The following is a 24,631-nucleotide window of genomic DNA, read 5'->3' as shown; positions in this document are numbered from 1 at the left end:
TTCCACTTGCTCAGCAGGGGATCGCTCCGCTCATCCCTGCTGAGCAGCCAGATGACAGGTCCTGTCAGTTTGGCTGTGCAGAGCGGACACGAACACAGTACCGCTCTCCTCTATAGGGAAATCAGATGGAAATAGACTGTATGTCCATTTTCATCTGATCCGCCAGATGGATAGAAAATAGGGCCACCATCTATCTGGATTTTGATTCATGTGTCCACTGACATCTGCTGCTCCATAGGGGAGACTGCAAGGTCCAATCAGGTCTCCCTGAAAAACTGATAGGCGGACCTGATAGGACAGTCCGTGTTAATGGGCCCCTAGACTACCAGCACTGCTCCTTCATACATGTTGTACAGTGAGTGAGCATTGTCATCCTGGGACAGGAAATGTGCTACTGGCAGGCTCTCCAGATGATAATAAAGAAAGCCATGCACCCACCACTTCTAAAGACTGTTAAGATGCAGTATATCACACTTAAGTTCAAGTGTTTAGACACCCTGTAAAGAAGTGATGGTTAACTTTCTTTATGGGGGAGCTACAAGTGTGGCCTTGGATATCACAAAAAGGCCACATCTAAAAATGAGTGAATATTCAATGTCCGAGACCGTAGACTCGCAACAAAATGGTACAAGAGATGGTCAGGGACTGTTAACATGATGTCTGCAGTCTCTGCTCAACTGCTTTGTGGGGCTGGAGATGGCCGGCCGGAGACTGCAGACGTGGGGCCAGGGATGGCCGGCTGGAGACTGCATACGTGGGGCCAGGGATGGCCGGCCGGAGACTGCGGGGGTGGCTGGTCGGAGACTGCGGGGGTGGCTGGTCGGAGACTGCGGGGGTGGCTGGTCGGAGACTGCGGGGGTGGCTGGTCGGAGACTGCGGGGGTGGCTGGTCGGAGACTGCGGGGGTGGCTGGTCGGAGACTGCGGGGGTGACCGGCCGGAGACTGCGGGCGCGGGGGTGGCCGGCTGGAGACTGCTGGGGCCGGCGTGGGGCCGGAGGCGACCAGAAATCCCTGCTGTAACTGGGCAATAGGGAAACAGTGTAGTTACTGCAGGGGCCCCAAGGGCGCCGCACAGTGCTGAGTTTTGCCTTGGGCTGCAGGTTGTGCACCAGGGCTGCAAAGTACAATTTCAAAAGCACACAAAATGTTTAAAACATGGTTAGTGATGGCAGCCATGCTTTTGCCATTACATGTGTGATTTCAATTGCATTTAATTTTTTTAGTGTTCCTCAGCCTGTTTTGGTCCTATTTGAAGGTAACTGGAAAGTAATGGACTTACTGGCAGGATCAGCAGCTAATAAAACTTATGTATGTAACAAGAGGGACCCCTGGGAAAGAAAAACTGCTGTGTTGATAGACAGCATCCTACTTTTCATTTGATATTCTGTCCATAGATACACTCTTGTTTTTCAAGCATTGCAAGGAAAATAAATATACCTTGTTATTTTTTTACAGTACTATACAATTGGTAAAACCCTGGGATATGGGTGCTATGTGTGTATCTCTAGGACACCAGTTTGGTAATATGATCTTCCAGGTATTGTTTTAAACCCCCTTGGTATTTATGAAAGGAACAGACCTAAGCAGGTGGCAGTTCTTGCTATTGGGATTTTACCTAGTATAAGTTGATCAGTGTGTTGTGTGGGAAACTGCTTTTCTGGGTTAAAAAAAAAAAATCTTTTGAAGGCCTGATTCCTTCTGAATGAAAGAAATGAGGAGCTTTATCATTAGAGTGGGAGATATAAAGTATGTACCCTATTCTTTAACTGTTTTCCATGGTTCTGTTGCAATGACTAACATTGATTGATCATTTTAGAAAACAAAAAGAACTAGAAGAAATAGAGAAAGAGAACAAGCGTAAAGAGAAGATCAGACGAAAGGAGGATAAACAACGAGAACGGGAAGCTCGCAAGCACAAGAAAAAGCTGCAAAAACTGCAAGCAGAGGAGCAAAAGAGATTGCAGGAGAAAATCCGATTTGAAGAGAGAAAGCTCCTATTGTCTCAGAGGAATTTGCAGTCCATCAGGTTAATTGTAGAGCTTCTAAGCAGAGTGAAGGTGAGAGAGGGGTTTCTGTTCTTACATAATGGATTTAAAGATTTAAAGAACTGGCTAATTCATGGTCTGCTTCTACAATCACCAGGTCTGTAGAGCTATTGTATTAAGATGGCACAATGCTATAAAAACCTCTCATGAGTAATCCGATTTAATACACACTTTGCTGGTAATCAGGAATCTTTATTGATTCTTTTAATATATTTTTCTCATTTATGCTGTTCAGTGCTAGAAAAAAACTCAGTTTTCAAACTGGAAAGCCTACAAAAAGGCAAAATTGACCAAAATCTGAATAATTTATCTCCTAAATTACTTTTAAATGCATTTTATTAAAAGAAATCTCTACATTTGCTGTAAAAATGTAATTAAGGCTATTTTCACACTTGTTGACTTTTAAATCAGTGCAATTTCCATTGCGACTTTGCCATGCAACTTGACAGGACTTTGATGCGACTTTGGATAATTGTGACTTTTGCAAAAATTAAAAAAGTTGTTAGGTTAGGTGTGGGGTCTCCCCTCCCAAGTATACCAGGCCCTTCGGTATGGATTTGCAAGGAAACCCCATGGCAAAATTAAAAAAATGGTGTGGGGTTCCCTCCAAAATCCATACCAGACCCTTTTCCGAGCATGCAGGTCAGGAAAAGGGGGGGGCGGGGAGCTAGCGTGAGCAGCCCTCACTGGCTGCTGCTCTCTAGAATATCTCCTAAACAGTGCACTTTTAGGAAATGTTAATTCAACCTACAGGTAAGCTTTATTATAAGCATACATACTTCTAGGTTAATATAAAAATACAGACTTTACTACCACTTTAATGTGTATATAATTGTTACACAAGCCATTTTGCAGTTCAGGCTGGCTTTACACCTTTGTACTGCATTGGGGCAGTAAATGATCGGCGGTTGCTGTTCATTGTAAATGGCACCTCAATACACTTGCATTGCAGTGCCCCACTACACACTAGTGGTAGCCGTTGCTGTACAATAAAGCAGTAGTAAATTCCGCTTTGGATCTTTTACCTACAGGTAAGTCTATAACCAGACCTACCTGTAGGTACAGTGACGGTCAAATAAACTTGCAGTGTTTGAGATATGACATCTTTGCGGTTCCGGCCAGTCACAGAGCCGGAGTCTGCAAACTCAGGAGCAAGATCGGTAAAGATGGGAAGCAGCCTCCAGCTCTGACATCTTGGTGCGGGAGGGTTTTGTTTTAAGGGAAGTTTAACATAATGTGCTCATATGTGCTGCATTTTTAGGATGGAACATGTAACATACATCAGTATCTGCACCTCACCCACAATTTGTGGGTACAATGCTCTACAGGCGTCTTAGAAAAAAAACATTTTTACAACCAAAAAAAAAAAAAAAAAAATGTACATTTATTTATTTTTTAAAAGGTGAGCTTAGTCTTTAAAGTACAACTTGGCAACATTTTTTTTTTTTTTTTCATTTTTTTTTCATTTTGGAAATAGTGGAGAGGGATTAGAACACTTGTCAGTTTTTATTTCTGTCTGTGCCTCTGTTAGGGCCCTTTCACACTTGGAGTCCGTCAGGCAGACTCCGTTTTTTCTCAGCGGGGGATCGATCCGTTCATCCCCCGCTGAGCAGGAGGATGATAGCTGTGTCTCCGCACTGTATGCGGAGACAGCTGTCGGGTCCCCATGCATCTCTATGGGGGAATCGGATGGGAACGGACCGTCTGTCCGTTCTCATCCGATCTGCTGGACGGATGGAAAATAGGGTTTCTCTTGCGTCCTCCGACAGTCGCCGCCTCTTCATATTCGTCACATATGGGGTATTAGACTTTGCTCCGAAGGAGTAGCTAGGCAACAGAATATGTTAACAATAAAGCTTTTAACATATCCCACCCTCAAGGGGTGGTCTCCTCAGTCAATACCCTCCTACTTCCTGCAACCATATCTCAGTTTTAATGTCTAGCTTGTCAGGAGTGGCTGGCTTTTTCTGTGCTGGGGCTTTCTGCCCCAGACTCTTTCTTCTTTTTAAAATTTTGTTTGAGTTTTCTCTCTACCTTTACCTAGCTGTTATTTTTGTCAGCATTAGTTAGTTCTTCGGATGAAGAGGATCATGCAGACTGGGTCTCGGGCTGATCGCAGGTCGTGGGTCAGTGGCTTCCCAGTCTGCCATCGAGCGTTCAGCCAGGTAACGCTCCTGGCACAGTGAACGACCCATCCCTGTTCGGTGCAGGGATGATTGGTGAGGTGGCTACCTCACTGGACGCTGTGCGGTTTCTTAACCCCCATTTTGTGCGTCTTGAATGCGACTCTCCCTGCCTCATGTGCAGCGGTTTGTTCGCCTGTGCGGGTTCCCCACGCCATGTGAGGTAAGTGTATTTATGTGGGGACCTGTCTGTCTGGGGGGGTGTCAGTCTGGGACTGTGTAACCTGCCTTTAATCACACTGCTTGTCTCCCTATCTCTCGGCTGCATGCTGTGGGCTGCAAGGGGGGGGGGGGAGATGTGTGACACTGTCTGTGTCAGGCTGATCAGTGTGTGAAGCTGTGTGCTGTGGGGCATGTTTTTTGGCATGTTTGGGCACTGTACAGCGATCGCTGCGGCGATCTGACATGTATTCTAATACTGGAATGTAATGTGTGTTTTTTTACTGCACTATGGAGCGGCGGTTTCGGCGCCAAACGGCGCCATTTTGCCTACTACCGCTCCGGCCGCATGTTTTACATGCATGGCGGCCATTTTCTTGTAGCCTCCATAGGCTTACATAGAGCGCCCTGGCAGCATCACTTCCTCTTTCCAGGAACACCGATCGAGGCAGCGGCGAGGGTCTTCTCAGGTTTTACCCTTCTGTTCTTGTTATCCATTGCCTGTGTTCAGTTTGCATATTCCCTGTGGGGGTCTTATTGTGCTGAGTGTGGTGCGGTGGGCTGCGCTTGCCGCGCTTGCTTAAAAGGGGCAGTTAACCCTTTGTTGTCTGGCATTACAGGGGCAATGGATTCTCAGGAGGGAAAATTTCCTACAGCCTTGGTGGAAAGCCAGGGGACCGCTGTCTCCCCCCCAGGGGGGGATTTGGCCTCTATTGTGGCTGGCCTTGCTGCTCAGGTGCAGATGCTGGTGGCTGCTCAATCTACTAAAAGGCCCAGAGTTGCTCTTTCCTCTGATTCTGAGGGTGAAGGTGATGGGGCTGTTATTGCAGGGGCCTCCTTATCGGGGTCCCGCTCCTCTCTTGATCTAATAGGGTCTGAGGTGGAGGCTGAAGTTGAGGGGGTTGATAATTCTCCTCCTGGCTCGCCTGAAGAGCTTGCAATCATGGATGAGTTGATTGCTTCCATAAAGCAAACGCTGCGTTTGCAGGATGAGGTGTGTCCCCCCGCTGCCTTGGCGGCTTATGGGACGCAGAGAAAACGCAGGACGCCGCAGGTTTTTCCCTGCAATGATGATTTTCAGCGCGCTGTTAAGGAACAATGGCGCAATCTACGCAAACCTTTTGCTGTACCAAGTAGATTCAAGCTGCGTTATCCCTTTTCACCTTCCACTGATGAAAGGTGGTGTGTGCCACCCCCAGTGGATCACGCGATTGCGGTTTTAAACAAAGCCACTGCGATTCCTGCAGAGGATTCCCCTGTGTTCCGTGACGCCACGGATAGGAGACTGGAGTCTCTTACCCGTCATACTTATTCTGTTACGGGTTCTATGCTTAAGGCTCTGTTTGCTTCTCTCATGGCGGCCCAGGCGATCGCAAGTTGGACGCAGATGCTTAGGCGTGTCCTAGTGGCCGATTCGGCCTCACCGGCGACCCTGGATATGGTGGATCAAATCCACCAGGGTGTCATGTATCTGTGTGATGCGGACCTGGACCTGATTCCGTTGGCTGCACGTGTGCACAGTGTGGCGGTGTTGTCTCGCCGCCTGATTTGGTTAAAATGTTGGTCGGTGGACCAGTCTTCACGTAAGACCTTAGCCAATCTGCCTTATGATGGGTCTCGCCTTTTTGGGGAGTCCCTGGATGTGTTGATTAAGGGGATCACCGGGGGTAAGAGCACTCTCTTGCCCCATTTCCCAAAAGCTAAGGGGGCTTCTGGGAAGAAGCATGCTAATTTTCGGCCCCCTCAGGGGTCCTTTCGTGCCTTTCGGCCGCACTACAAGGGCAAGCCGTTCAAAGGTCAAGGCTCTCAGAAGAAGCCCTGGTCTGGTAAACAGAAGTCCGGCCAATCCGGATCTGCAGCCCATAACAGTGCGGCCTGAAGGGGCGCCCTCACCCGGTTTTGGGGTGGGGGGACGCTTGCTCGGTTTTCTTCAGCCCTGGTTGGCCCGTGTGCGGGACCGATGGGTTCAGGAAATCGTTCGATCTGGTTACAAGATCGAGTTTCTCTCTCGGCCGGAGAGCAGATTTTTTCCCTCAAATCTTCAACTGTCTCCAGAGCGTTTGCGGGACCTGCACCTGGCGGTGCGGGACCTGAGGGCTCGGAGTGGTGGTTCCGGTGCCTCATCGGGACAGATTTCGGGGGTTTTATTCCAATCTGTTCACCGTGCCCAGGAAGGAGGGCAAGGTTCGTCCAATTCTGGACTTGAAAGCTCTGAACCGCTCTGTGCGGGTTCGCAAGTTCCGCATGGAATCCCTGCGGTCGGTGGTGGCTGCCCTGGTTCCGGGGGAATTCATGGCCTCCATCGATTTGAAGGATGCGTACCTTCACATCCCCATTTTCGAAGGTCACCAGAGGTACCTTCGATTCGCCATTGCGGAGGATCACTACCAGTTCGTGGCGTTGCCTTTTGGTCTCGCCTCGGCTCCGCGGGTCTTCACCAAGGTGCTTGCACCGGTTCTGGCATTGTTGAGGGCCCAGGGCATTTCTGTCCTGGGGTATCTAGACGACATCCTGGTTCGGTCTGCGACCAGCCAGGGTCTGGAGGAGGACCTGTCTGTCACGATGCAAACTCTGCAGGAGTTTGGTTGGACGATAAATTTTCCAAAGTCGACGCTGAGTCCGTCGGTTCGTCTTCCCTACCTGGGAATGCTTCTGGACTCGGTACAAGCGAAGGTCTTCCTGCCGGAAGACAAACTCGGAACTCTTCAGGAGGAAGTCAGGTCCCTCAGGGACGTTCCTCACTCGTCTTTAAGGACGTGCATGAGATGTCTGGGATTGATGGTCTCGGCCTTCGAGGCGATTCCCTTCGCCCAGTTTCACACGCGGGGTCTCCAAGCGGAGATCCTGTCCAAGTGGGACGGGCGACCTCAATCTCTGGATCTTCAGATCTCGTTGAGTCATCGCACCAGAAGAGACCTTCTGTGGTGGCTCCAGTCCCCGATGGTGTCCGGGGGCAAGTCGTTTCGTCCTATCTCGTGGACGGTGATCACCACGGATGCCAGCCTGTCGGGCTGGGGTGGTGTTCTGGGCGTTCTGTCTGCCCAGGGGACTTGGTCGGAGGGAGAGTCTTCCCTTCCGATCAACATTCTGGAATTACGTGCGATAAATCTCTGTCTTCATCGCTGGACGGACCGGCTGCAGGGCTGCCCGGTTCGGGTGCAGACGGACAATGCCACGGCGGTGGCCTACATCAACCACCAAGGGGGCACCAGGAGTGCCCGGGCGGCTCGAGAAGTGGCCGACATTCTGTCTTGGGCCGAGACTCATGTCCCGGCGATAACGGCAGTTCACATTCCGGGGGTGGAGAACTGGCAGGCGGACTATCTGAATCGCCAGACCCTGGATTAGGGGGAATGGTCTCTTCACCCGGCTGTCTTCCAGATGTTGTGCGCGAAGTGGGGTCTTCCAGATGTGGACCTGTTCGCGTCTCGTCTCAACAACAAGGTGAGAAGGTTCGTGGCAAGGACGCGCGACCCTCGGGCAGACGCCTCAGACGCCTCAGACGCGTTAGTGGCCCCGTGGCATCAGTACAGGCTGATGTACGCGTTCCCACCGATTCAGTTGCTGTCCAGGTTCCTTCGCAGGTTACTCTCGGAACGCAACACGGTGATTCTTGTGGCACCGGACTGGCCTCGCCGGTCCTGGTACGCAGACCTCGTGAATCTGGCGGTCGACGCCCCTTGGCGTCTACCTCTTCGAGACGATCTACTGTCTCAGGGACCGATTTACCATCCTGCTTTACAGTCGCTGGCTTTGACGGCCTGGCTGTTGAGACAGAGGTCCTGAAGGAGAAAGGTCTCTCTCCGGAGGTCGTTCATACTTTGATCAACGCGAGGAAGTCTTCCTCGGGGAAGGTTTATTACCGTACTTGGAAGGCCTATTTTGCCTGGTGTGAGTCCAGGGGGTTTTCACCCCGCACGTACTCGGTTTCCCGTGTGCTGTCTTTTCTTCAGACGGGTGTTGCTCAGCGTTTGGCGCTGGCTACGATAAAGGGTCAGGTGTCTGCGCTGGCCGTTCTGTTTCAACGTCCCGTGGCTTCCAACTCCTTGGTTGGCACCTTTATTCAGGGTGTGCGGCATCTGGTTCCTCCTAGGAGGGATCCTTTGCCCCCTTGGGACTTGAATCTCGTTCTATCTGTGTTACGTGCTCCTTTTGAACAGATCAGGGAGATCTCGTTGTCTATGTTGTCCAAAAAGGTCGCCTTTTTGGTGGCGATCACTTCGGCTCGCAGAGTGTCGGAGCTGGCAGCTTTGTCCTGCAAGTCTCCGTACCTGGTTATTCATTTGGATAAGGTGGTCTTGCGACCTAATCCTTCTTTTCTTCCGAAACGAGTTTCGGAATTCCATCTTAATGAGGATATTGTCTTGCCTTCGCTGTGCGCGAAGCCTAAACATCCAAAGGAGGTGAGATTGCATTCTCTGGATGTTGTTCGGGCGATAAGGGTTTACCTTAAATCGACTGAGTCTTTTCGTAAGACTGACTCCTTGTTTGTTCTTCCAGAGGGTCCTCGGAAGGGCATGGCGGCTTCGGCCTCTACCATCGCCAAATGGATCAGGCAGACCATTGAACAGGCCTATGCCTTGCAGGGGAAGGTTCCCCCTGTGCCTGTGAAGGCGCACTCTACTAGATCTTTGAGTACGTCTTGGGCCTGTCGTCATGGGGCTTCTGTAGCCCAGGTGTGTAAGGCGGCGACCTGGTCGACCGTGCACACTTTCACAAAGTTCTACAAAGTAGATGTTCAGGCATCGGCGGATGCTTCCTTTGGCCGCAAGGTTCTTAGTGCGGCTGTTCCATAGGGTCCCTTGTTGGGGACTCCTGGCTGTTGGGATAGTTTTTTGTATCCCCTGGGTTTTTGTCTTCTCCTGGGTTGTTGCTCCTGTTGAGCACTTGTTTTTTACTGTTGCCCAGCTGGTTTCCTTCCTTTGGTAGGGTTCCTTTCTTTGATGCGGAGACTGCGTTGCCTTTTCGGCGCGGATGCGTTTCCCACCCCTCATGTTTGCACTGCTTTGGGACGTCCCCATATGTGACGAATATGAAGAGGCGGCGACTGTCGGAGGACGTAAGAGAAAACGGAATTTTTGTAAAATCTTACCTGTAAAATTCCTTTCTCTGAGTCCTCCGACAGTCGCCGCCCCCGCCCCTCTTTTGGGGTTTGGTTGTATACTCTACTGCTATTCCACTAAAACTGAGATATGGTTGCAGGAAGTAGGAGGGTATTGACTGAGGGGACCACCCCTTGAGGGTGGGATATGTTAAAAGCTTTATTGTTAACATATTCTGTTGCCTAGCTACTCCTTCGGAGCAAAGTCTAATACCCCATATGTGACGAATATGAAGAGGCGGCGACTGTCGGAGGACTCAGAGAAAGGAATTTTACAGGTAAGATTTTACAAAAATTCCGTTTTCCATCCGTCCAAATTTGACTGATCGGATGTCAGCGGAGATGTCTCTGCTGACATCCGATGCCCCATAGAGATGCACGGGGTGACCGCTCAGATCCGCCAAAAAAACTGACGCCTGTGTGAAAGGGGCCTTAGGGGGATTCACTGTCTCTAATTGTCATGTTTACCACTATCATTGAAATCCCAAATTTTGGTTTGTCCCCAGAAGAGTAATAGAGAGGAAATCTTCCAATGGGGACACTAATTCTGGTGACCACTCTGTTCATGGATTGCGATTTTGATGCAACTTTACACTGGCACTCAAGTTGCATCAGAGTAGTGTAGGAACCTTTGTGTCCAAAGTCGCATTTTAGGGTTTAAGGGGCTGGGGTTAAGGGTTAAATGCCAGGGTTAGGGTTAAATGGGGTTAAGGGCTAGGGTTTATTAGGGTTATGGTGAAATGCTAGAGTTGGGGTTAGCCGTAATTGTTAGGGTTAGAGCACTAACCCTCACAATTACTGCTAACCCGAATGGTTGCCCCTAACTTTATCCTTAACATTTAACCAGAACAAAGAAAGGAATAAATCTACAAAATTGGTAAAAGCCTTGCAATGTATACATTTGCCTAGAGAAGAGGAGAAAGAGTTCTCATCCCTATGTAAGCTCTGACTATAACATCTCAAGTTAAAGCTGCTTTCTTAGCTCTAATCAGCTGAGCGGAGAAGCGAAGGAGCAAAGATGCGAGTATGAGCTGCTCGGGAGGGGGGTAATTAAACATGCTGCTCTACCATGAGATAAGTATATACTAATTCAAAGTGCTCACAAAACATACCCTATGTTTTGCCTTTAAAGCGAACTTGTGCTTTGCTCATGTAGTTCACAACAGGTTCTTCTCAAAGGTGTCCACACCAGCTCCACTTATGCTTTCCTTTTTTTCCCCAACTGGACTCTTCCCCCACACATGTGACAGCACTGGGTAACTAAGCGGCCAATCAGAATATACCGGCCCTGTAATGTGGAAATTAATGAGCCACATGATCTTTTTATACCCAGAAGTAAATAGGTTTTCCTTTCACTCCTGGCAGCCAGAAGTTGGGGAGCAAAGGGAAGTGTAAACATCTGATAAGTGCCACCATTAAAATGACTAAAGTTCTATGATTTGCATAAGCAAAGCACAGATTCTGTTTAGTATTGGATTTAAAAATGCAATGGAGATGATTCTCCATTAAGTTTAACCACTTGCCGCAAAATCACGTACCTGTACGTCATTCTTCTTTAAGTGGTTGTACCGGAGTGATGCTTGCAGCTCCATTTTTAGAGCCGACAATCGGCATTCTTGTAATAACAAATGATGCGGCTAAGCAGCCACTGGGCTGTTATTACAAGCAGCAGGAGGGGACGACCTGCCTGGGATCTCCTGTCCCCTTCACGATCCTTTTCTGGCATTTCCACGATTCAGTGCATAGCCGTTGTCTGCTCAGAGCTTTAAAAAAAAAAATGTTTATCAACATCGCTCAGCGCTGAGACATAAATAGAAACATTGTATCATTTTGTTCTTTTAGATTAAAGGGATGAACTTCGGTCTACAAATGAGTTCAGTTTAACGAATTAAAGACTAAGCCTTTTTCCTGAAACTTGTTACTTGTTTTGCTAAAAAATTACTTAGAACCCCCAAACAACGTCTTTTATATGCAATTTTTTGAGAAAAATACACTTCAATGAATTTTAAAAAAATCAAACAGTAAAGTTAGCCCAATTTTTTTGTATAATATGAAAGATGATGTTATGCTGAGAATCATGATCTTTTTTCTAAGCAAAAACGCCTATCTTGACGTTTTGAATACTTTCAAGAGAAAAGGAGGGGTTTGCGGTCTTATAGATCTCAGATCCCTCCGTAAACAGTACCTTGTCACTGCCTATTACTGTCACAAGAGATGTTAACATTCATTGTGACTGCAATAAAAGTGAAAAATTAAAAAGTAAAATAAATAGGAAAAATTTTTTAAAGCGTGAATGAATTTGCAAATGTAAACCGTGTTCAAACCACATGTGAGGTATCGCCGCGATTGTTAGAGTGAGAGCAATAATTCTAGCAGTAGACCTCCCCTGTAACTCTAAACGGGTAACCTGTAAAAAATGTTAAAGTGCCGCCTATGGAGATTTTTTTTCTTGGGTCTCTGCTAAAAAAAAAAAAAAATATATATATATATTGTGTGTGTGTGTGTGTGTGTGTGTGTGTGTGTGTGTGTGTGTGTGTGTGGGTTTTCTAGCAAAAAAAATACAAATTTTTTTTCTTGTTAGCAACAAATGTCAGTAAAGAGCCTGGTCTTCAAGTAGATAAACGTCTTAGGTGTCGAACCAAATTTAGCAAATTGTGTTGGTGTTTGTAGATAGAATTAAGATAGCTGACACCTACAAAATGTATCCGAACACACTTTGCAGAATAATCCGTGTGCTCCCTTGTTGACAAGATATTGTTTCCTTTTAGCTCCCCTTTGGAAATTGGAATGAAAGATGAAAGCCAACCTTGCATGAAGAAAATGACATTCTAATAGTATTAGAACTCTTAAGTTAATACAATGTCTGCTCAGGTGTGTCATTTTAGATGAACATTTCTAAATTTAAAAGTGTTTCTGGTGAGAAAAACCCCTCCTAATTTGTTTTGCTGACTTTCAATATTCACAGAATAACAAATCATTAAGACAGCTGCATTTTCAGTAGAGATCTTGATGTGCTGTACAAGGTGGTGATACAGTTTCCCCCCTTTTGTCTGAAATCTTGAAATTCCTTTATTTTTATTTTTTTGCTGCTGTGCTCTGACTTTCTGTTACAGGGTGACTACATGAATTCTCTATGATTCTATTGTATGCAGACACTTAGCCAACTTCCTTCTCGCTCCCAAGATGGACTATGGGATTTGTAGTGTTCATAGAGCAGTGTATATTAGTGCAATAAATGCGCACTGCTCATTCCAAATAAGCGGACCTCAGGGGGAAAAGGAGAGGTTTGGGAAATCACAGAGGGCATTACAAGGAGGCAGAAAAATGCAGCAAAGTGATTTCATGAAAAGTAGATTACAGGGCCATTAAGGATTGGATGTGTGTGGATTATTTTTGGAGAATAAGGATCTCATTTAGAGTCATCATAAGAAGCCCGAAGGGCTCAAATCAAGTGTAGATAATTTACAGAAATTATGGTTTGCATAGAAACCTAAAGTGGCGCTAGCATGTCTGATTTGTAATTATGGTGTATTAACCTGTTAAAGTCTGACTGTACCTAAGGTTTACCTTGTACACCCTGGGCTTCCTCCCCTGCCTACCCACCTTCCCAGTGAAATTGCTGGAATGACAGGCAGGCTTCTCTCTATCTCTGTAACACTGACTATAGCTTGTGTGATTAAAATGGAACTACACTGCATCTGAGCACCACAAACCAAAAACGCGATTTAAATTGTTTTTATTATTTAAAGCAAACTCGCCCATTCACCCATGGCTTAATTTTTTACTGCAAAATAACTTCTAGCTGTGGCCATCTTGAATAGGAGCAAACGATTTATGTAGCATTTACTCCCTGGAACCTATCTGTCGTTAGCTCAGGCATGCAAGCAGGAGGGTGTGCTTAGCTGGGAAAACCCCTCCTGAAGACTCCTGGGATGTATGACATAATTTGCCTAGGCCTGAAAACCAGCAAGTTACTGAAGAAATGCAAAAATAAAAGTTTAATAAAAGTAAATATGAACCACTTTCCTATCTATTTACGAAGACTGGCAGCATAAGGATACAAAATATTAAACGTCGATTGAGAGAGTGAAGTTCTGTTCTGCACTCATGTAATCCATATTTAGCTGACAGCAGGCTAAAGCCAGCTGTCAGCTGATGGCACAGTGCGGTCCCAGGCTGTGGAGGATTATCGACTTCAAGGTCAGGATCCACCTAGATTCTTCACAGGCAGCTACTTGCCTCTGAGAGCCTGAGCCAGCCACTCCCACCCTTTCCACAGCATGGAGGGGCAGAGCAGAGAGCGGGGATTGACAGTCACCAGCCCTCAGTGAAGACCAAGAACTGAGGGATCTGCGATCATGTGATCACTCTTAGAGGCGACGGGGGATAGCCGCAGCATTGATTCGATGCTGCAGCCATATAGGGGAGTATGTGTTTTTTATCTTTTTATTTCTCACAATTTTCATTTTAAACAAAGTCTGCAAATAGTGTTTGCACACTTAATCTATAAATGCAGTATAACCATATTAGGGGAAAACACCTATAAGCCTACTAGCAGTGGTGATTCTAAAGTGAACCTATGCGCTCAGGAGTATAATATAGATACCAAAAATGCAAGTGCTGCTACTTATACAAAGAGATATAAAATATGAAATTTCATAGATATGCTAGAATGATAAACAGATTACATTATTCTTTGCGCTACTGAAGTTTTGTAATCTGTTTATCATTGTAGCATATCTATGAAATTTCATATTTTATAGTATAACAATATTGTTAGTGTACTTTGATCAGTGCTTTAAACCAGGCATGTCCAACCTGCGGCCCAGGGGACGCATGCGGCCCAAAACCACAGGCAATGCGGCCCACTGCCCCCTAACAATTTTTCTTTTGCTGGGGAGGAAGGAAGTTGGGTCGAGGGCACGGCCACAGCAGCTTCCAACTAACAGTAGGCAAAGACTGCCTCAGAGGGGGGAGGCGAGCATGTGCAGTGTTTGACTCCTACCACCATTACCAATTTGAATCACTGAAGTGGTCGTGGTGGTTAGAGTGTTCCTTTATTATCTCTCAGAAGAAGTAAACCTCTGTATACTGATTCCATTTCATTTGATCATCCTCTAGTTGAAAAAATTGTGCTAAATTAGTGCGGGGGGTGCAGCAGCGCAGGAAGGGCACGTGTGCCGCACATGCATAGACAGCTTGGTTAAGGATGATCCAGCTATATCCTCCAGAGGATGCTGATCTCTGTTAGGGATGAGTTAACCTCTACCTTTAGCTCCTTTAAAACCCTCCTAGATAAATTTCAGACTCCTGTACAGTCTAAAGTCTCAAAGCCTAGTTCCAATCCAACACAGAGTGTGTGTGGTAATGACATGAAGGAGGAGCCGGAGTCCCCCCATTCCTTATTTGAGGAATCGGGTTCAGGGGACGAACCTAAGGATAGGGAATCCAGCAGAGGCTCCAGGTTTAAATTGTCACTCGAAGATGTGGACAAATTACTTAAAGCAGTCTATGTCACTTTAGAAATTGAGGAGGAGAAGTTTCAATTATCTAAACATGACCTTATGTATAGAACGCATACGAAGTAGGCCAGGGTTTTCCCTGTGCACAGCTCCCTTCTATACACAATACAATTAGAATCGGAGAATCCTGAAAGGAAACCATTTTTTCAAACAATTTAAAAAGGTTTCCTTTTGATGAAGACTCAGCACAACCATGGAACAAGATTCCTAAATTAGATGCCCCTCTTTCAAAGATTTCCAAAAACACGGATTTGGCCTTTGATATGGGTACACTTAAGGACCCTATTGACAAGAGAGGGGATATTTTGCTGCGTAGAGCCTGGGAAGCCTCAGTCAAGAGTCTAAAGCCAGCCTTAGCCTCTACTTGTGTAGCCAGACATCTTGAGTTATGACTTTCACAAATTCAGTCTCACTTATCTGCCGGGACTTCAAGGGATCAGATTATTAAATCTTTCCCTCTTCTATTTCAGGCAGTAGGGTATCTGGCTGATTCTTCTGCTGAATCAGAATGATGGCCAGAACCTCGGCCTTGGTTAATTCAGCCAGAAGAAGTCTCTGGCTTAAGACATGGTCGGGAGACTGTACCTCCAAACTTCGCCTGTGCAGGTGACGATCTATTTGGTCCCGGATTAGCAGAAGCACTGGAACGTACTGCTGACAAAAAGAAGTTGTTTCCAGATAAAAGAAAAGCCCCATATCCCCGTAAGTTTTTCAGGGGAGGGGCAGACAGCAGGGTCCACGTGACACCGTACTCAAGAAACATTGGACTGGCCACAAAGGCAGGGGTAGGGGGGTTGTCATGTTTAACCATCAACACCCCGCCAAGCTGCAATGACTCCTTTCACAGAGTGGGAGGAAGATTAAGGGCCTTCCTTCCACAATGGAAGGAAATTACATCAAGCCCTTTTATTTTGGACCTGGTGTCCAAGGGTCACAGACTGGAATTCAATTTCCAGCCATCGGAAAGATTAATTACCAGTCTGCCCAGAGATCGAGTGAAAGCAGCTGCGTTAAGTCTCCAGATCGGAGACTAATGCCTCGTACACACGCAACGATTATCGGCCGACCGATCGTCTGACTTTTGTCCAGAGTGGTGTTTTGTTGTTTGGAATGTGCCTAGACTGCACACAAATTTTCTCGGCCAACAAAAATCTACTTCTGAAGTGATGTCATGTGCTGGTTTACTTTCTGTGTGTTTTTTCTTCTCTGAGCATGCCCAGTCTTGCTCATCAGATTTTTGTCTGCCGAAATCTGTACTGACTGACGGAAAATCGGCCGTTGTGTTGTTGGCCAACAAAAAGTTTATAGCCTGCACACCAGATTTTTTTTGGCCAAAAAGTCGGAGTCGGTTGTCGGAAGCATCATACTAACAAGCCGAAAAACGGCCGATCGGACGTTGGCTGAAAATTCCCGGCCAATAATCGATGCGTGTGTACGGGGCATTAGTAGATCAGAAAGTATTGGTACCGGTTCCAAAATCGGAACAGGGCAGGGGGTTTTACTCCCACATTTTTTGGGTAAAGAAACCCTCAGGGAGTTATTGTTTAATACTGAATCTACACTCTAAATCGCTTGATTAAAATACAAGCATTTTTGCATGGAATCTGTGCATTCCATAGGAAATCTACTATACCCAGAATGTTTCATGGCAACACTGGACCTAAAGGATGCTTATTTTTACATCCCCATTCACCTAGCTTACCAAAAGTTTTTACGACTGGCAGTAAAGCTAGGCCAAGGTTTTCAATTCCAGGCGCTGCCCTTCGGATTGTCCTCAGCCCCACGCATCTTCATGAAGGTCTTGGGGGAAGCTTTGGCCTCAAGACAGAAGTCGATTCTGATCATCCCCTACCTGGACGACCTCCTAGTAGTGGCAGACTCAAGTCAGAAACTGGGAAAGGATTTCCAGACAGGTCAGGAGTTCCTCAGGTCACTAGGCTGGATGATAAACAAAGAGAAGTCTTATCTGACACCTTCCCAAAGAGTAACGTATCTCGGGTACAAGATTTCCTCTCTGGACCAAAAGATTTTTCTTCCAAGGGTCAAGGTTTTAAAGATGACTCAAATGGTGGCTTCCTTACAGACCAACCAGCGGGTCTCGCTCAGGGACGTCAAGAGTCATGGGCCTTATGACCTCCTGTTTTCCGGTCGTACCTTGGGCACGGTTTTGACAGTGTCCCCTTCAATGGTTTCTACTGAAAGTCTGGGATGGGTCTCCAAATTCCTCTGAGATGAAGGTAAAAATTGCCTCCAAGGTAAAAAGAACCCTATGGTGGAGAAGATCTCCCCTCCACCTCGCCAAGGGGTTGGACTGGGTTATTCAGGTATCACAGAGGATAACCACAGAGGTAAGCTCTTTTGGATGGGGCGCCCATCTCCAGAGCCAAATAGCACAGGGAGAATGGTCCCCACTAGAAGCAAAGGCATCCTCAAATCAAAAAGAGCTCATGGCAGTACAGAAAGCCTTAGAGGTCTTTCAAGCAGAAATCAGGGAATATCATCTGCAGATTCGGGCCGACAACATTGCAACGGTAGCATACCTCAACAAACAGGGGGGTACGCAAAGTCAGAGATTGCAATTCACAGCCCAGAAGATTTTTTCTTGGGCTAAAGTGAATCTGGCCTCCATTTCAGCACTTCATCTGAAGGGGACTCAGAATTGCTTAGCAGACCACCTCAGCCGCTACCAGGTGTGTTGGGACAACTGGTCCCTCAACCCCAAAGATTTTGCAGAAATTGCGGCCAGGTGGGGCCTACCAGAGGTGGACCTCTTTGCAACCCAAACAAGCAACAAAACAAAGATTTTTTTCCCTGAACCCCAGGGAACAGTCTCTGGGGATCGACGCCTTTGAGAATCCCTGGTCATTCAACCTTTGCTATGCCTTTCCCCCAGTCAGACTAATCTCGGAAGTCCTTCAGAAATTTCTCAGAGAAGATACCAATTTGATTCTAATAGCCCCCTTTTGGCCCAAGAGGTCATGGTTTTCAAGCCTACAGTCTTTAACCTCAAAGCCTCCAATAACTCTTCCCTTGAGACAGGACCTGTTGGCTCAGGGTCCAGTATCTCATCCTCAAATCGCATCCTTAAGGTTGACAGCCTGGTATGTGAAGAGCAGATACTAAGCTCCCAGGGGTTCTCAGACAAGGCAGTGAAGACCTTAGTTGTCGTAAGCCTGTCACGAGAGCAATATACTCCAAGGTTTGGAAGAAATTTAACTCCTGGCTGGCTGAAAATCAGACTTTCCCCTGATATACCATCTATTTTGGAATTTTTCCAAGAGGGTGCCGATAAGGGTCTTTCCCTTAGTACCTTAGAAGTGCAGGCTGCTGCCATTAGCATTTTTCTCCAATACTCCCTTAGGGAAAATTCCGTTATAGCAAGGTTTTTCAGGGCAATTGCCCGATCAAAACCAATAACTATCAGATCATGTCCAACTTGGAACTTATCTTTAGTCCTTCAATCCTTAGTAACTGTTCCTTTCGAGCCTCTGAAGGATTTAACTGATTGCAGTAACGGCAGCTCTAATTCAATTAGAGAGCCTTTTCTTATGATTTTTGATGATAGAGTAGTGTTAAAAACCTATCCAGGGTTTTTACCAAAGGTAGCCACTTCCTTTCATAGATCACAGGATATTGTACTACCTACCTTTTTTGTAGTTTTCCAAATAAAGAAAAAAAATTTTAGTTTTTTTGTACGTCAGAGTTCTGGCTTACCTAGAGGTGACTAAAACCTTTAGGAAATGTGAAACCTTATTTGTACTTTTTTCTGGCGCACACACAAGGGTAATACAGCTTCTAAAGCCACCATTGCTAGGTGGATAAAGCAGGCTATTACAGAAGCCTATAAAGCCAAAAATGTTGCTCCACCTTTTGTCAACACACATTAAACAAGGGCCTTGTCCACGTCCTGGACCGAAAGGGCTGGTGCCTCACCAGATCAGATCTGTAAGGTAGCTTACCTGGTCTAACTTTTTGACCTTTGTTAGACATTATCGCTTGAACCTCCACTCTTCTCAGGAGCAGGCATTTGGTCGAAAAGTGCTCCAGGCAGTAGTCCCTCCCTAGACTGGTAAGTTCTGGCTCATCGTCTTATGGGCTGTCCTGGAAGACTACTTGAAGAAAGCGGAGTTAGACTTACCGGTAACTCCTTTTCTGAGAGTCTTCCAGGATAGCCGGAGTCCTACCCGCTGACGTCTTGTATTATGTATTATTTATATATATATATATATGTTTTACAGGAATGTCCTACGGTTCTCGTTTTTTTAAGGTGTGAGGACCAGATGCCTGCCTTTTATCTGATTGGATTTTAATTTGTTTCCTGTCCTGGTAGGAGGAGCCCTAGGTCTCATGGGCTGTCCTGGAAGACCCTCAGAAAAGGAGTTACAGGTAAGTCTAACTCAGCTTTTTTTTTTTTTGCGCTGCAAATGAAAAAGACCTTAACATTTTGAAAAAAATTGCTTTTTTCTTAGTTACACTACTGCTACATTTGTTTGGTAAAAAAAAAAAACAAAACACAAATCAGAGTATGTTATTTGGTCGGAGTTCACAAGCTATGGTACCAGTCATTGAAAATTGATCGCACCTGATGTGCTCACAACTCTAACATGCCAGGTCAGTACAAATATAGCATTCTCTAACATGCCAAGTCAGTACAAATATAGCATGCCCTAACATGCCAAGACAGTACAGATATCCCCCAAATGCCCCTTTTTTGGAAAGTAGACCGTCCAATGTATTTAGTAAGAGGCATAGTGAGTTTTTTTTTTTTTTTAGTTGAAATTTTTTCCCACGATTCTCTGGTAAATTAAGAAATATTTATTTTTTTCACAAAAATGTCATATTAAGTTATTTCTCACACATGGCATAGGCATACTTGCAACTACACCCTAAAACATATCCTGTTACTCCTCCTGAGTATGACGATACCACATGTGTGAGACTTCTTCACAGCCTGACCACATAGAAAGGCGCAATATCCAAGGAGTACCTTCAGGCATTATCCACTTTAAGACCAGGTCTTCTTCCAATACATTTTGTTTACAAGTAAAAAATCTGTATTTTTGCTAGGAAATTACTTGGAACCCCCCAATCATTCTATATTTTTGTAGCAGAGGCCCTAGAGAATAAAATTTGTCTCACTGTATTTGCGCAGCAGTTTGTTGAATGCAATTTTACACACTAACTCATGAATACATTTTAATGAAATTCGATGCACAGAGACAATATAATACCCACCTTTTTGGTAAAATATAACATATGGTGTTGCACTGGCTAAATAGATACCAAACATGTCACTCTTTAAAATTGCGCATTCTTGTGAAATGGCACCAAACTTTGGTACTTAAAAATCTCCCTAGACAACGCTTTATAGCCTTTATTGGTTACCAGTTTAGAGTTACACAGGAGGTCTGGTGGTAGAATTATTGCTCTCATTCTGATGTTCGCGACAATACTTCACTTGTGTGGTTCGATCGCCATTTACGTATGGGTACGAGACCAATGTATGCGTCTGCCTTTACGCAGAGGGATGGAGATGCCCATTTTCTCTATTAGTGGAACACTGGTACACTAACAAATGTTTTTGTGCACTTGTACACTTTGACAGATGTTCATCCACCGGCAGACACTGACAAATGTTGATGTCGCAATGGAACAGTATTGCAGATATGTTTGTGCACTGCACAGATGTTGATGTGACACTGTGACAGATGTTTTGTGCACTGGTACAGATGTTCATGGGGACACTTGGACAGATGTTCAAAGGACAGGCACAGTGGTGCTTGGGGTACCGTGTGGGGATGACTGCAGTCTGTGTGTGATCTGTGACAGCTTTCTGTGTAAAATCGTCACTTACTCAGAGAGCTGCCAGCACAGGCTGCAGCATCCCCCACTCCCCCCACCCCACACTGAGCTCAGAGGGGAGAACTGACTCAGAGACACCTGTCTGTTTACGCTGTGAAGACTGTGATTGGACATAGCCATCCTGTGATTGGGAGGGCCAATCACTGCTCCCATATCCCTATCTGTGTTCGGCTGTGTCCGAAGATCACAGCCATCACAGGATTGCCCCGCTTTGCGGCCTCCCATTCTGAGCGACGTGCCGCTACATCGACTCAGAACGATGAACCCACCCCACTGTTTAAGTACAGTGGGTGGGTGGGAAGTGGTTAAACAAGATTTATAAAAAAATATATAAATATTATTTATAAAAAAATTATTTAACGAGAAAAAAAACACATCTTTTTGTTTCTTGGAGAACTTTTTGCTAACAGAAACCTGATCGGGCATCATGTAAAAGAAGAATACTTACCTGTCCAGTGGAGCACCACTATAGTCCATGCTTATAAAGGCCTCATACACACTGGGGATACATTACCGTATGTCTGTGCAGGGCTGTGTTTACCTGCATGGGGATGCATCCCCGTGCAGGTAGGCCCACTGATGTCTTAGGAGACAGGTGTATGGACACAGCTGCTGTGTCACAGTATGACACCCGTGTGGTTACGGGTCCCAAACGCAGACGGTGCGAGTTTGGGGACACACACCCACATGGATATCATATTGGTACACAGTAGCTGTGTCCTAATAAACCTCATTGGGACTGCCTACATGGGGATGCATGGAACATCTGTGCATCTCCAGCTCTGCATGTGCATACAGTAAACAAGTCTTTACAGAGCATTCAACTCTTTCGGGGATGTGTGGGATGCCTGCATTCTTTACCGCACACTGGTTCCTTCTGTCCTTGCAGAAAGCAGGGCAGCAAGGGGTTTGGGGTGGACGATATTCTCTAATGAAGTTGTGCAGGAATAGCAGATTTCTTGATTCCTCTTTTTCTATACGTAAAGCAGACAGGAGCTGTCTGGAGTGTTTCACATGCACTGTACAGACATTTATCAAAAAAGGTTGCGCTAATGTGACAAAGATAAATAATGGTAAAATAATAAACATAAGCAATTAAAATAACCATTTCTAACTGTGATAATCATAGAAAGTCCATATTATTGTGCATACATTTAGTGAATGAAATTTATTATGCGATCATGCTATTCTTCAGTGAGAAGAGAACCAACTCCACCACTTGTGATTCCGTCACCAAAAATGGATGGCTCCTTGCCAAAAAGATATGACTATAGAGGTCTTCAGCGCTTATGATATATCGCCAACAGGGCCTCTGCATTGGGAGGTAAGCTTGTGATCCCAGCTGATACCGAAACCCTACATCCAACTATAATGACTATAGATGTGGCTCGCCATGAAAAATATAACAATCCTCCATAGTGTAAATCGTACTTTACTTTATTTAAAAAATTAAGAGTTGCACTTACAAACATACGATGGTGGAAAGCAATAAAAACTTTGGATGGTAAACCGCAATAGAATAAAGCCAGCCGGCTCCGTCAACATCGCCCGTCCTTCGGGGATAGCATGTGGTGACATCAGCACGTTGCCAGCCGACGCATTTTGTCACAGATTACTTTGTACAGGACGTAGGGTCGCGGCGTGCTATTCCAGAAGGACGGGCAATGTTGAGGGAGCCGGCTGGCTTTATTCTATTGCGGTTTACTTACTATCTGATGTTTTATTGCTTTCCACCATCAGATGTTTCTAAGCTCAACCCTTAATTTTATGAATAAAGCAAAGTACTTTGGAAGATTATCTTTTTCATGGCGAGCCACATCTATAGCCATTGGAGTTGGATGTAGTTTCGGTATCTGCTGGGATCACAAGCTTACCTTCCAATCCAGAGGCCCTGTTGGCCATCTATCATAAGCGCTGAAGACCTCTATGGTCATATCTTTTTTGGTAAGGAGCCATCCATTTTTGTTGACTGAATCAAAAGTAGTGGTGTTGGTTCTCTTCTTACTGAAGAATCACATGATCGCATAATAACTTCATTCACTAAATTTATGCACAATAATATGGACTTTTCTATGATTATCACAGTTCGAAATGGTCATTTTATTTATTTGTGTTTATTTTATTTTTATCTTTGTCACATTAATTAGTGCAACCTTTTTTGGCATTTGATTTTTATTGTTTGTCTTACACTTTTGGATGCAGCTTTTTTTTCTCACATGGTTTTATTTTTTTACCCACCTTTATTTTCATTTTTTGATGTTAGCGCAAATTTCTTTTTTTTTTCTTCTTCTTTCTCTCTATTATTTTTTTGACTGTACAGACATTGTCTTTGTGTTTTGCAGGCTGCAAAGATTCGTGAGCAGGAAGAAAAGGAGGCAGAAAGAATTCGCCTTCTGCAGCTGGAAGACAGACGACGAGAGCAGGAGGCAGAGCTAAGACGAGTGGAAGAGGAGAAGCAGCGTACCTTAATTTTATTCCGTAAAGAGAGAGAACTGAGAGAGAAGCTTGTGAGCAGTTTCCTAAACAGAAATGTGTGCTCTGCCTCTCAGATAAAAGCGGAATTCCAGCAGCCACAGTGTTATCCTCTGACGCCCAATGAAAATCTTCCCCGAGACTACCTATCGAACGCTTTCACATCTACCTCAACACAAACCTCAGAATATGGGTCACTCAGGCCGCACATACACTATGCAAACTCCAACGTACATGTTGTAAATGGGGTCTGTCTGGAAGTCGCTGCACCCCAGGAGTGTAAAATAAGTGAGGTTACTCCAGCTAGACCTTTGTACTCTCTCACCAGCATTCTTGGCAGTAATATCCTGCATAATCATTCAGCGAGTAATGATCCTGCTTCGTGGCTAAAAGAAGTCGATACTCACCAAAGCAGAGGCGAGCCATATGCTCATATTGCATCGGACATAACCAGTAGACATTCATGCTCTCAGGACAAAGAACACAAGCCTAAATTAAAGCAGAAGCGAGACTTAAGTAGAGAAGAGGATGATCATAAAAAAGCAAAGAAGCTCCACAAGAAGCATTCCACTAGAGACTGCAGCCCGCACACGAGAAGCAGTAGTCGTGAACGTAGTAGACACAGAAGCAGAGATCTGAAGTCAAGGCCTGGTCATAGGCAGAAGAGACATCGGAGATCATATAGTAGAGATCGGGGTTCTTGGAGTAGCTAAATACAAGCTGCTCCCTGCAGCAGTTTTCTGCATGTAGAACTGTTTGCCAGTTTAGACTCTAAAATGATTAGTCTGTCATCTGTAGAGCCTGCTGTACATAGTCATGCTACTCTAACTTTTTTATTTTTCTGTTAAGTCTCCTTAAAGTGCCAGTAAACCAAAGCAACCATTCACTTATATAAAGAGCTACTTAAAAAAGACAACTGTAAAACTACAGAACCATAAGTTGTTTGCTTTAAAAAAAATGCACATTTTTTTGCAGGTAAAAAAGAAAGTGTGCATTTTTTTTTTTTTGAGCCTGTAAAGCATTGCACCAGCGATCAGCAGATCGGTCAGGGTATCTGTGCCTTACATCCCGTATAGGCAAGCAGATACACTGACAGGAAGAATCCTGAGGAGCGCCAGAGTAGTTCATTGAGAACTACAAGCCGACAGTCGCAAAGGATGTTGGGGCTTGTAGTTCATTCACACACGGAGCTGTGTGAATGAATGATGTGGCGTGTGGATTGAGACCCGCACGTGCATGCCAATTTTAAAAAGTGACAGTACGGAGAACTTCTCCCCGTACTGCTGT

General features: G+C 45.4%; 1 protein-coding gene across 1 annotated transcript in view; it reads left to right on the top strand.

The window, feature by feature from the left end:
* The window catches only part of AKAP17A (A-kinase anchoring protein 17A), a 55,155-nt gene extending 30,933 nt beyond the window's left edge, over nucleotides 1–24,222 (top strand). The window contains exons 4-5 of the mRNA XM_082244281.1: nucleotides 1,817–2,057; nucleotides 23,215–24,222. Coding sequence (XP_082100407.1) covers nucleotides 1,817–2,057; nucleotides 23,215–24,057 — 1,084 coding nt within the window. The 3' untranslated portion in view covers nucleotides 24,058–24,222. The remainder of the gene's footprint in view (nucleotides 1–1,816; nucleotides 2,058–23,214) is intronic.
* Nucleotides 24,223–24,631: the final 409 nt, after the last annotated feature.

Source organism: Pelophylax lessonae (assembly GCF_965119305.1).
Source record: "Pelophylax lessonae genome assembly, chromosome: 2".
Taxonomy (NCBI): Eukaryota; Metazoa; Chordata; class Amphibia; order Anura; family Ranidae; genus Pelophylax; species Pelophylax lessonae.
This window is presented reverse-complemented; position numbering and strand designations above follow the sequence as displayed.